At 45.3% G+C, this 11,915-nt stretch overlaps 4 protein-coding genes across 4 annotated transcripts; 1 reads left to right on the plus strand and 3 right to left on the minus strand.

Annotated features, from left to right (window-relative positions):
* Window positions 1–96: 96 nt before the first annotated feature.
* On the minus strand, window positions 97–3,412 carry V865_000068 (pH-response regulator protein palA/RIM20; the record flags this gene model as incomplete). Its single annotated transcript, XM_066223900.1, has 13 exons — window positions 97–481; window positions 546–763; window positions 828–1,169; window positions 1,221–1,445; window positions 1,507–1,687; window positions 1,741–1,819; window positions 1,892–2,126; window positions 2,184–2,378; window positions 2,445–2,563; window positions 2,626–2,797; window positions 2,853–3,096; window positions 3,149–3,351; window positions 3,410–3,412. 13 exons carry the CDS (start codon window positions 3,410–3,412, stop codon window positions 97–99), a joined length of 2,601 nt encoding a protein of 866 aa, XP_066079997.1.
* A 697-nt stretch (window positions 3,413–4,109) lies between these two features.
* On the plus strand, window positions 4,110–5,892 carry V865_000069 (uncharacterized protein; the record flags this gene model as incomplete). The annotated part of the gene is made up of 7 exons (XM_066223901.1): window positions 4,110–4,537; window positions 4,600–4,873; window positions 4,928–5,023; window positions 5,094–5,284; window positions 5,341–5,472; window positions 5,564–5,802; window positions 5,876–5,892. The coding sequence occupies 7 exons, from the start codon at window positions 4,110–4,112 to the stop codon at window positions 5,890–5,892; spliced, it is 1,377 nt and encodes a 458-aa protein (XP_066079998.1).
* A 269-nt stretch (window positions 5,893–6,161) lies between these two features.
* V865_000070 (uncharacterized protein) lies at window positions 6,162–10,551 on the minus strand (the record flags this gene model as incomplete). Its single annotated transcript, XM_066223902.1, has 14 exons — window positions 6,162–6,524; window positions 6,624–6,671; window positions 6,787–7,454; window positions 7,603–7,840; window positions 7,900–7,985; window positions 8,054–8,312; window positions 8,393–8,626; window positions 8,688–8,804; window positions 8,856–8,969; window positions 9,026–9,213; window positions 9,280–9,368; window positions 9,440–10,164; window positions 10,234–10,341; window positions 10,408–10,551. The coding sequence occupies 14 exons, from the start codon at window positions 10,549–10,551 to the stop codon at window positions 6,162–6,164; spliced, it is 3,381 nt and encodes a 1,126-aa protein (XP_066079999.1).
* A 466-nt stretch (window positions 10,552–11,017) lies between these two features.
* On the minus strand, window positions 11,018–11,539 carry V865_000071 (uncharacterized protein; the record flags this gene model as incomplete). Its single annotated transcript, XM_066223903.1, has 3 exons — window positions 11,018–11,038; window positions 11,130–11,303; window positions 11,378–11,539. The coding sequence occupies 3 exons, from the start codon at window positions 11,537–11,539 to the stop codon at window positions 11,018–11,020; spliced, it is 357 nt and encodes a 118-aa protein (XP_066080000.1).
* Between the last annotated feature and the right edge of the window lie 376 nt (window positions 11,540–11,915).

Raw genomic sequence — 11,915 nt, forward strand, 5'->3', positions numbered from 1 at the left:
TGTGTTGAGTTGCAACACAAATGGAAAACGACGATCGGATGCATATGAACAATCTGCGGATGAGATACATGCAATACATCTAATGAAGTGCCACAATTACACGACACCCCCACCACCCCTTCTTGTCCCTTTACTATAAGGATTCTTCTCCGCATCTCCTATTGGACCCCTACTCGCAGCGGCAGCAGAAGCTCGAGTAACTCTTCGCGGTGTGGAATCACCAGGTGGAGGAGGTGCAGCGCGAGGTTGAGTTTGGATCCCACCTGAGCGGAGGATGGGCGGTGGTGGAGGCGGAGGTAAAAAATCTGAGGAAGATTGCCACTGCCCTGACGAGGGGTGAGACAAAGAGAATGTCTTGGGAGGAGAAGCAGCTCTGCGAAGCGGAGATTGAGGAATAGACTGTGGAGGTGGTGTGGGCAATTGAGAATGGGTTGGGGGACGATCTTCGAACGAGACATTGTGGAATTGCTGGGTGATTTGGCTATTGCATTGTCAATCAGCTTATCGTCACCGTAAGAGGATAGGCAAAGCTAATTTGGACTCACCCTATATCCACTCTCCTGGAATTTAAGAATTGTGTACATGTCCCTTTGAACTGATTCAACATGTCGGCAAACGAATTATAGAACTTTATACCTTCTTCGGCATTATCAACGATTTCTCTCCATTTCCAATAGGCCAAATCCATATCTTGCAATCGCCTCTCACGCTCCTTGACTATCGGATCTTCTTTCCGTTCAGATATGAATGATTCATTTTGGCCCTGTCAGAAAAGGCACTGGTGTCAGCTGCAAGAATTTGATTTCGAAGCCACATACCCAGCTTACCCTGATCTGTTCCAATAGCGCATCCTGTTTACTACCCTCAGCTTCCATCTCTTCTCGAATCCTATCATATTTCTCCAAGCTTCGCCCAAAGAGATCTTCGAACCATTCCGTCTTGACATCTCCTGTTCCACCATGGGCCAGTCTTGTGGCTTCAGTCAGCACAGCTGGACGGATATCATCGGCTGCAGATATGTTCCTAGCTTCATTCACTAATCTGGCTCGGTGCGCTATACGGTCGTCCAAATCTTCTAAAGACGCTCGGATAGGTCGTACGGAGGGAGGAAGGGATGGATAGCCGTTTTGCGATGAAGATGTGGAAGGGACATAATCGTTAATCGAGTCCTGGATGGGAGGTCAGCTTGTCATCGCTGCGAAGGTCACGGGAGAGCTCACCTCTCCGCCAGCAAGGAGATCGATCAGCTGGCCCCACTCTTCCCACTTTTGCCTGACAGTACCATCACTTGCCGAAGCCTGTTTGATTGTGGCATCATACTGCTGAGCAGTGGCTATCAGTGGCTGATTGGCAATATGTGAGGGTGGTCGACTTTGCTGAAGTTCAGGTTGTCGAGAGAGAAGGGTTTCATTCTCAGTTGCTTCTTGGTCGAGGATATCCATAGCCTACGGTATAAGTCAGAAAAGATTTACAATGTATTTGACGGTGGCATAGTTCGTGACATACCTCGTTCAAGGACTGAGCATTCGCCTTCGACAATCTCGCTACTTCATGTAATAAACTCTTGATCCGATCAACTCCACCTGCTGAATCTACCTCTTCCGCCTTCTTTAGCAAAGATGGTGGCAGACCCACAGGCCGCTCTAGCGCTTGTATCGATCCGGGCAAGTTGAGAGATTGTAATGTGCTATCGGATGATATGAGCTACGAATCTCGGAACACGGCTAGCTCAAGACTCACCTGGCAGCTACCCCGTCAAGCTCTTCTCGTTTTCCATCTAATTCTCTGACCAAAGTATCTTTCCTATCATCATATATGCCTGTCCATTGATTGATCAGCATTTTGACATTGTAACACTGGGAAAAGCCACTTGGGTTGTGCATATACTTACTCAAAGCCAAATGTACACCGTATGGTACCAAGGCGCTAAACAACGCTGGCATACCCGCTCCACCACCCATCAACCAAGCGATTGGGTCAGTCACTTCGGTTGGGATTGACACCTTGACCATACCAACTCCAGATATGGGAGGAAGCTGGTTAGCAGGGGGGATGGGACAGACATAAACGAGATCGTTGTCTCGTACTGCCCTCTCTAAAGAGGATTTGATAGCTGATTGAAGGTTCTGGAAGGGTGACAAGCATGTCAGCATGGCTCAAAATGGTATCAGTGAGATACCTACTTTCAAGTCTGATATCACCGAGTCCGCTACACCTTTCTTACCAGCCTCTAAGCCCTTCTTAGCCAACCCTTCAGCCACTCTCAATCTAGCAATTTCTTCACCATATCTACTCTTTTCTAAATCTTCTTGACTCAATCTATACTGAGCAGCGGCCTCGAAATGGCACTGTTTCACCGTGATATGGGCGATCCAATTCTGCAAACCCAGCCATGCGCTCGATCAGCAAACTATTGTAGTGAGATAAATTGGGACTGAACGTACAGCAGGGAAAAAGGATGAAGACGGATAATCGGTGCCATTCATCGATGTGAAAGCGGCTTTATAGTATTCTGAAACTTTCATCGATAGTTTACCGATCAAACCATTCTTGTATGTACCCTCTGCCCATATCGTGAGAATCAGCTTATATGCAAAACCTTCAAGTCAATAAAAGCTGACTCACGTAAGACAGCTTGTTGCCAATAGCATTCCTGAGCTTCCCCCAGTACAAATTCCTTGATCGTCCCCAAGAAAGACTCAGACATGTCGTATCCTGCTGCGTGCGGGGACGAAAGTTCCGATTGTAGCGTTGGTAAGATGTTCTTGATTAGATATTCTAGCACACCCGCTGCAGACTATAGGAATGTGAGCAAGCTGAGACTGTACAGAAAACATGAGATCAAAGCTTACGGTAAGATATATCAATGCCCTCTTGATTCCCTCTGCTTCCGCTCTTCTCTCAGCGGCAGCCATCGAAGCGTACAGTGCCGCTATGTTGAACAGTACACTGGCTCTTTCGAACGTTATCGATGCTAGAGAAACGGGTGCATCGGGTGATAATGAGTATGTGGGAGGGAAAGGCAAGTGATAGGTGAATTGGAGTGATATGTCGGAAGGGAATTTAGTGGATAGAAATGCTAATTGAGCATGATATCTGTTCACATACTCATCAGATCTCTCCTTCCCAGAAAATGGCGGTTACATACCTCATTAAACCTCTTACGATCTCTGGGTGTCCCTCAGCTTTAGCTTCCACCCATTCTTTCCTCATAGCCACGAGAGCTTCCACATCTTTCCTGAATGCCTCCGGGTGTGCGTCTCGGAAATGGTTGGAAATATAGTTCAGCAGATGCTGGGAAAAGGAAGGAAGGGGGAGAGCGCGCTTGGCTGGCACCGGAAGGAAGTTGGACTATACAAAGAGGGTAGTGAGCTGAATGTGCCCACTTCCATGTGACGAGTGGGCTCACCATTATTTGCTTGAGTATATGAGGGTATGTACAGGGTGAGAGTGGCCGAGAATGCAAAAATGAGTAGAAGAAAGGATGAAGATGGATGTTGAGTGTTGTTTTCGTCATGGTCATCGTTGAGTGGAGGTCAACCTCGAGAGTGGCGGTCAAAGAGCCCAAGACATTCCCACCATCCAACCTGGGATCACCTCTCAACACCTCTCAGCGCAGATTTGAGATGGGGACGATGTTTGTCGTCTGAGCTGCTGGCGTTGTCAGCATACAAAATTGACGCTGATTTTCAGATCTGTGTCATTCCCAGAGGAACAGCGCCTGCAATGACTCCAAGGCAGTGAGACGGATGTGTCAGTCACCACCTCAATTTGCTTTCTTACAGTTCCATACTCTTGGAGGTCCCCCTCCAGACAGACAGTCTCTTCTGGGTGAGCTGCCTCGGTATGAAGCAGAAGACGGTGATCTTGCTGACAAATGCATACCATCTATGAGAGATGAAGAAGTAAGACGCGGCCCTAATCATTCCACCCCTTTAAGCTGGCATGGTATTTCTTTCCCTCCACTCTTGACTTCCACTCGGAAAGGCCAAAAAGTACGCGTCAACATTTCAACAATTCAACATTCTCTTCTTTCCACTTGTCTTCCTACGTTCCACGTTGAGACACCCTCCCTCTCAAACACCTCGTCTTAGTGTGAGGTCAACAAGATGTCCCAATCTCCACTTGCACGTACAGCCCGTCGATCTCTCCCAGCATTCTCTCACGCCCCTTCCAGACTATCCAAATCCCATTCCTCGAGGGATCTAGCAGAGATCAACGAGTCACCAGCTCCCATCCCAGCTTCTTCTTCTTCCTCCAAGCTATCTACTCCCAGCCAGACACAGGATACTCCAATCAGACATCGTACCCCCAATAACAATGTCTCATCACCTATGACACCCAAATTACTGTATGCAAATCATGCGTTATCTACACCACCACAGAGTCTCAGTAAATCGTCCAGTATACCATTCGATATGGCTGCTTCTGCCCGAGCAGCCAAGCGAGCTGAGGAAGATAGAAGACTTAGTACACCTTCCCTAGATCAGGGGAAGATGAAGAAGAGGTTTGTAAGGAAGAAACCGATCTTACAGAGGTAAGCTCACTATCACACCTTGGAAGTTGTCGGACATAGTTTATCGAGATATTTGAATACAGGATAACCTCAATACCTGCTGCGATATACGATAAATTCGCTTATGCATCTCCTCAATCGATCTACGATATCCTTCCTGATGAGCATCTGGCCAATCCTATTTCGCTGACCATACATACCATCCATTATCTGTTGGTATATCCATTCTTCACTCATCGGGACGAGTATGACAGTGTACTGAGGAGTAGAAGAGAGCCTAGCGGAGTTACGGGGAGATGGGATAGGTGGGAGAATGAGGGGAAGAGCCAAGGAGTAGGGATCATAAGCGGTTGGTCGGTGAGTTGAGTTGCGGACCATAGAAGCTAATCATAGCTGACCATTAGCATGAAGAGATATACACTACTCGTCCTTCTTTTACTGTTATCGATCGGTAATGCCGCATACCTGTTCACAAGGTTCAGGACATACGATATGCAACTTCGATCGGTAAGCTGGTCATCTATAGGTACTTGATGGCTCCAGCAGCTGATGTAGATATACACATTATGATTTGTAGGGATCAGAACCAGTCCATTCACCTCATGCTTCCCCAGTTCCAGCGCCGAAAATCAAATCTCAACCAGAACAAGATCAAGACGTATTTGCTTCTGCCTCTGGCAAAGCACATATGGGCATTTCCAAAGGTGGATTGGCCAAATATGCCAAGATGACAGGAAAGGCATTATGGTTCATTATGAAATTCTCTTTGTGAGTCAACCTGCAGTTGATGGTAGTCACCATGTTAACGCACGTATACCTTGAAGTTACTCGTTATTATCAGCATTTGGCAAACCTCAGAAGGATGCACCTAGATTAGCTACCTCCCTGGGGTCCAACGATAAGATCCAGAGTCTTAAGGTATGGGATCCACCCGAATTCTGCTTAGCCTTGTTCTGGTAAGTACGCTTTCAACGCCATAAACACATAGTTCTTGGCAAACAGCTGCACGGTCACTTAAGCTGATTTTTCAATCTTCGTATACAACAGTGCATTTCCCCCGACTTCCCCTTTGCTCACCCATTTACTCGTCCCTCTCCATCCACTTTATGTCCCCCTCCTCCATCTATCTACGACTTTCCTCTTATCGCAACTCGCACAGTTCTACTCCCAGCTGGTCAAAGATCGGATGTTGCTCAGTGCAGAGGTAATGAGGGAGTATGACCAGAGATTCGTGTATAAGAGAGTATTCGCAAATAGGGTAGATAAATGCGTGGGAACGAATGAAGGTGAGTTGCGTCCTACCAGAGATAGTGATAGAGTAGAAGAAGCAGTGAGCTGAAGTAACGTGAATTTTCATAGCTGAGACCATTTGGTAACTTCTACAATATACCAGAATCTGTGTTATGGTTCCTGTGATCTTAATTTAGCATCAAATTGACTCAGTTCCAGTAACCTCCATTCCAACGATCAATCATGTTCATACCTCATACAAACATCAAAATGCATTAACCAAGTCATGTCGTAATTTAGAAACTACATACATCCCACCCTCAGGTGTACTTAAAAAACACATACCATAACATCATATATATACTTAAGCATACTACCTGTCATTACAATCGTGTCTTATCGTCAGTCTTTACGATCAAACATCTCCAGAGTGATCTTCAAACCTCTCCAATGCCGTAGGAGAAGGTGGAGTCTTATACATCCTCTCAGAGTTCAATAGAACAGGCGAGCTGATCGGGGGTTGACCATTATCTTGAGAAGTAGAAAGCGTGATACTTGGTGTAGGAGGATTTGGATTTACGATCCGTGCTTCCTGGCTGATCATCGGGGTATTATCATTATCAATATCATTCTCATGCTGGTGCTGCTGGTCTTGTTGATCGTCATCGTTGTCGTTGTCGGATGATGTAGGTAAAATCCCAACTTGATCAATAGCCGATCTTAACGATGAGCCAGATTCGTCAATTGAATGAAGGAATCGAAGCAGTTCTTTACATAGCTAAATCATGAATAAACCAATCAATCATTAATCAGTCTTTCATTTCCTTTAGTGTTTTCCATCTAAATCCCATACATAAATAAATTCGTTTATACTCACATGATATTCTTTTGATTTGATAGCCTGTTTCAATAACCTTATCGTATCCTATACCAAAACCACACATAATCAGGAAATCATTGTTCCAATATCTCAAAGCAAGTACCGAGTTCAGATCCGATTATTTTATCAGAGCAGGTCTACTCTCAGAGTAATAACTCACCTCAACATCCATCTTCCCTCCCTCCTGCTCCACCCCTTCATCGAGCATCCCATGAAGTACCAACAAATAACTAGCTGCCGTTCTCAGTTTGTTCTCCTTCAGGCAAATTTCAAATAGGTCTCGGGGTGATCCAACAAGGTTGAAAAGTAAATTCCATCTATCGATTTCCGTCTTTCTTGCACATCCCACTATCACATCAAGGGAAGAATCAAAATGGTCCAGAAATTGAATTACAGCTGAGAGGAGGGATACGCTTTCTGATGGAGATGAAGGTGGTTTAGGTGATGGTGGCAGAGAGTCCAAAGAAATGATATTGTCCCCTTCATTACAACCTCGATTGATACCGTTCTTTTCGTGATCGACATCATTGTTGTTTCCTACACTAGTTGTACTAGGTAGACTACTCGTCATGCCAGGTTTGGAGATCTCATCTTCCAGTACCGAATGCAGTAGTATTTCCAGCGAATGAGCGAAATAAACCAAGCTGTCGTAATGTCTAGCTAAGATCAGAGCATTCAGCAAGCTTGGAGGAGAAGAGAACAGGTGATATCGTAGGAATTGAGGTAAGAACAAGTGTGTCGAGGTGGATATTTTGTATATAGGCCAAGGGAGTCGTAGTGATGAGTCTGGATCGACACCGATGATTATCGCTTTGTCCATTAGGATTGCTGAAGAATTTCGAATCAGGTAGTCAGCATCAGATCCTCTCATTATGATCGAATATCCGCCAGGTTTAGAACATGTTTTGGGAATCTCCCAGATGGCACCTCTGGATCGAGAATAGATGAAGGATTGTCGAAGATCAGAAACACCTACACAATGGATAAAAGTCCAATCTCAACTTAACGCTCTCCTCCACTTCCTCATAACTGTCGCTCGTACTATTAACTCTGGTAGCTTCGATCGTGAGAGCATCCAGCCAAATCCGCATATTCTGACCATCATATCCCCAAAGGGAGTTCTCCAAAGTGGCTACTCCATGCAGGTGGGTCCAGTAGACTTCGATTCGATCGGCCAAGATCTGCATATCGTACCGTACTTCATCTGTTTTAGCCTATACAGAAGGTCATCAGCTAGTGGTATTTCGTGCGGCACGCGGAGGATATAGCTCACTCTGCGAGGTCTTAGGAGTACCAATTTCCCATCTACCAAGAAGATGATAGTGGCCACTATCAGATCATCTACGGGATCACCCAGATCTACCATCATAAGAGCGTGTCATTAGCTTTCCAAGTTGGGTTCAATGGATAGGATAGTAGGTGCTCACTCTTCTGCGCCAGTGGAATCATCCAGCTCATACCTCTTACTCTATTTGGTACTTGCACGATACCTCTGAAACTTATACTTCCACATAGATGCAATTTGATTGAAGTCTGAGTAGGCAGGATCAAGAAGTGGTAAAGATTGTTATCTGCCGTGTAAACCAAAAGTGAATTGTCCAATAGGGTCATCACCAAGACTGGTGAGGGTAGAGTTTGAGTATGTAGTATTTCGGTAAGATCCAAGTCCCGAGAATATAGACGTATCTACCGTTCGATATGATCAGCTTCGGCACCAAAAATGACCAAGCTTATAATTGTAAGCTGATGAGACGAATTTGGCTCACCTGATGAGTTTTCTCTACATCCACGGCAGCGATCAAAACATGATGGAACCATAGTAAACCTCCTCTAACGGTGAACTCCCTTTCTTGTCTTTCATCAGGGAACAGCTTCCACCGTCCAGAAGAAGCTGAATAATGAGTTAGACCCTTCCTTCCAGCCACAGCGATCAATTTGCCATCCGACGAAATAGAGGCATATCGAAGCGGCCAGTTGGTGGCTATATAGGCGGCGGGTATCTGCAGAAATCATACATAAGATCAGCCTAGCAACAATGTCAAGGTTTGATGCATAGCTAACCTTGATACTTTGCCAAACATCTGATTCGGGATTGATCACACTCATATCAGGTTGATCGGCACCTCGATAGACCAGTACCCTATCGTCCATCTGCAGGAAAGCATATCTCGTGTTGTCCTGTTTCAATATGAGCAATAGAAATTTCGATATGCAAGTAGCGATACGTACAGGTGACTGTTGACTGGTTGTAGCGCTCTTCACAAACGATACCACCTCTATCTGAGGACCATGTTTTAGTCCTGGTCGAAGAAGGAAAAGTTCCAGATTCCCAGGTACCCAGAACTACTAAAAATCAGCAACATTCTCCAACGTTCACAAAACCGCCTACGTCAACTTACGACGTCAACCACTCCCACTGCACGTTGACCATGATCATCACCGTCATCGAGTGCATCTTCATCATTAACTCCCCATCCACCTAGTCTTCCCCCCATACTCCATGCTGCCCAGCCTTTCTCATATCCCGCAGCTAGGCAGTACCCGTCACTTGTCCAAGCGAGACTAGTCACTCCGCCAGGTGAAGAATCTGTCACATTTGTCTACATCAGCAGCACATTCACAAAACAACAGCTTGTATAAAAATATGACTTACGTAGATTCGCGGACATCCTCAAATCCAGAGTATGAGATAATCTAGGTTGCGCAGGATAAGGTGGAAGCGATATGATATTTATCTTTCCACTAACCCAAAACCAGATACCAGTAAAAGTCAGCATTCATCATGCGGTGTGTATTACATCGAGTCGGCTCACCTCGCTAGACCAACAGCTATTAGTCCGAATCTAGGATTGACCGCTACTTGCTCTGCGTAATCCTCCACATCCCCACTATCATCCATTATATTATTCTCCATTAATCCCAGAGCTTCCGTACGTTTGACCACATCTTGAGGAGTATATATGTTTGGTGGATGTAACTTGACACCTAGGTATTTCGGTCCATTTAGTAATTGTGATCTCTGAGATTCCGAATTTGATATCTGAGCAAGTTGAGCAGCTTGATACATCACGTATAATCTTCCATCTTGATTTAACAGTGTATACAATGTTGGTAATCCAGGTGTACGGAATGTCGTGATTTCCTGTGGTAGAGGTATGCCCATCCCGCTTGGACCGGAAGGGATCATCCAATCTTTCGCATTCTGTAGATCCCATATGTTACAATCTACCTGAGCCTCCGAGTCACCATCAAGCGGTGGAGGAGGGAAGTGCGAGCCGGGCGGTGAAAGTAGTTGACTGGGTATAGGATATGGAACAGATAAGATTGAGGGTGGATGCTGTAATACCAAGAGGAGATTATGTGGTTGAAGGACCAATGATTCGCATCGACCCATGATGAATGCTGTACCGAGACTTCTTAGATCCCAGCCCATCACGACGTCCCCTTCACCCGGTCCAGGTGTGGATGGACCTGGTGAGTCATACGAGGGTCGAGAGGAGGGAAGTAGCTGATAGAAGAGAAGATGTGAAGTGTTGGTCTGGATAAGAAGATACAAACTACCATCAGCATTGTTTCTGGGCAAGAAGAGAGTGGTCAAGGATCGTACAAGTATGATTATACCCCTCCCATCGTGTGCCCAATATACATCCACATTGACACCAAATCGTTCTACACTACCCGGTGACCTTATTACAGCTGCCTGAAGCACGGTCGGCTGAGTATGAATGATATGATTCAGTACGTGAATCATCCTGGCCTGTTATCCATGACTCGTACTCACTCTGACATCCCATACACCCAGTCCATTCTCAGTGATACTCGCAAAGAAATTACCTTTCCTACTTGATTTGACTCTAAAGATTGGTTTATCGTCCAGAGGTGAAGGGGTATTGACAAGTCGTGTGGTCGCTGTTGGCCAGTACATCGTCGACCACGCGTATTACCACACCCTCTTACAAGCTAGTAGACAGGATTCTGCTTGTCTTGACTGTGTATAGTTGATCCAAAAAACGCAAGAACAAGTTCAAGATGGTGAATGGGGTTGTTGTTGTTGTCATCATGATCCTCAGTAATTACGTAAAGATAGTGGAACCGACCTCAGGCTCCGTGGCAACAGAAATCAGTGTTCTTGCAGACTTTCACACCCGTATCTGTGCATGCAGTGGACTTGCGACGAGGAGTACACAAAGTCATTGTGCAGAGATATAGTTGCTGGCAAGCCCGGAATACCACGTCTCCGGTTTAACGACGTGTTACAGAGTCAACGATGTACATTCATAAAATGCCCCAATCGACAATGCCCAATATTTGTATAGACGGCTCAGATATGAGTACTACAGACCATCACCTAGGGGCATTTTTCCAATAAGTGATAGATAGGGTCTACCAGATTACTCTGCGGGTAGATTCACCTATAACACAGTAGCAAATATGTCCGTCAGCCCCTTTATGAGATAGCAAACAACATTTTGTAGAAACAATTGCCCAAAAGACATCACTCACCGAACTAATATCGGGGAATGCATCACCTTCTTTCCAACCATCTTTGGCACGAGCTTCATCCTTAGGACACCATACCTTGCCTTTATCAGATTTTTTACCTTCCAACCAAGGTTCGTGGTCGATAAAGTTGAACGTGGGAGTATCGTAGGACAATTTCAATCCTTGAGCGTAACACTGAACAAATTCAAACCGGACCAAACCAAAACATCAATACTGAGCTAATTCTGCTTGCAAAGCTTGGTACTTACAGTAGCATTGTATAAATCCACAAAATCTCCCTGATCATTCTTCTTCTTAGGTAAGAGGAAGAATTTGCCAGTGGTTTTACCCAAATCTGCTTCTTCGAAACCCCAAGATGCCTCCTTACCTACAACATCCCTTGTGTAAGTAAGGTGCAGTACCCAGTTCATAATCTACACCAGGCCCAAAGGTGACTCGGACAGCTACGTTGGTAGCGTCTGTCTGAGCCAGTGTACAGTCATACCTCGGTCCTCTGAATGCAAGGAGCACGAGGGGTAATTCATTGACTTTCCTACCCTCCTTTCTCGTCCCGTACAATGATAATCAACGATGACCGAAGGGAGATTGATGAAGGGATGTAACGTGCTGAGCCGTTTCAGTGAATTAATGTCACTCACCGGAATGCTTACAGCCAATAGATGAGCAGAATCGTCAAGTCGATAAAGGATACATATATTATATGAGATATGTTTCGATTGTATTGTTTGTTTTGTGCAATTATATATCTGAAGTACGAGAAGATCATATAAATGTAATGTATTTATG

The sequence above is a fragment of the Kwoniella europaea genome, chromosome 1 (genome assembly GCF_036810445.1).
Source record: "Kwoniella europaea PYCC6329 chromosome 1, complete sequence".
Classification (NCBI taxonomy): Eukaryota; Fungi; Basidiomycota; class Tremellomycetes; order Tremellales; family Cryptococcaceae; genus Kwoniella; species Kwoniella europaea.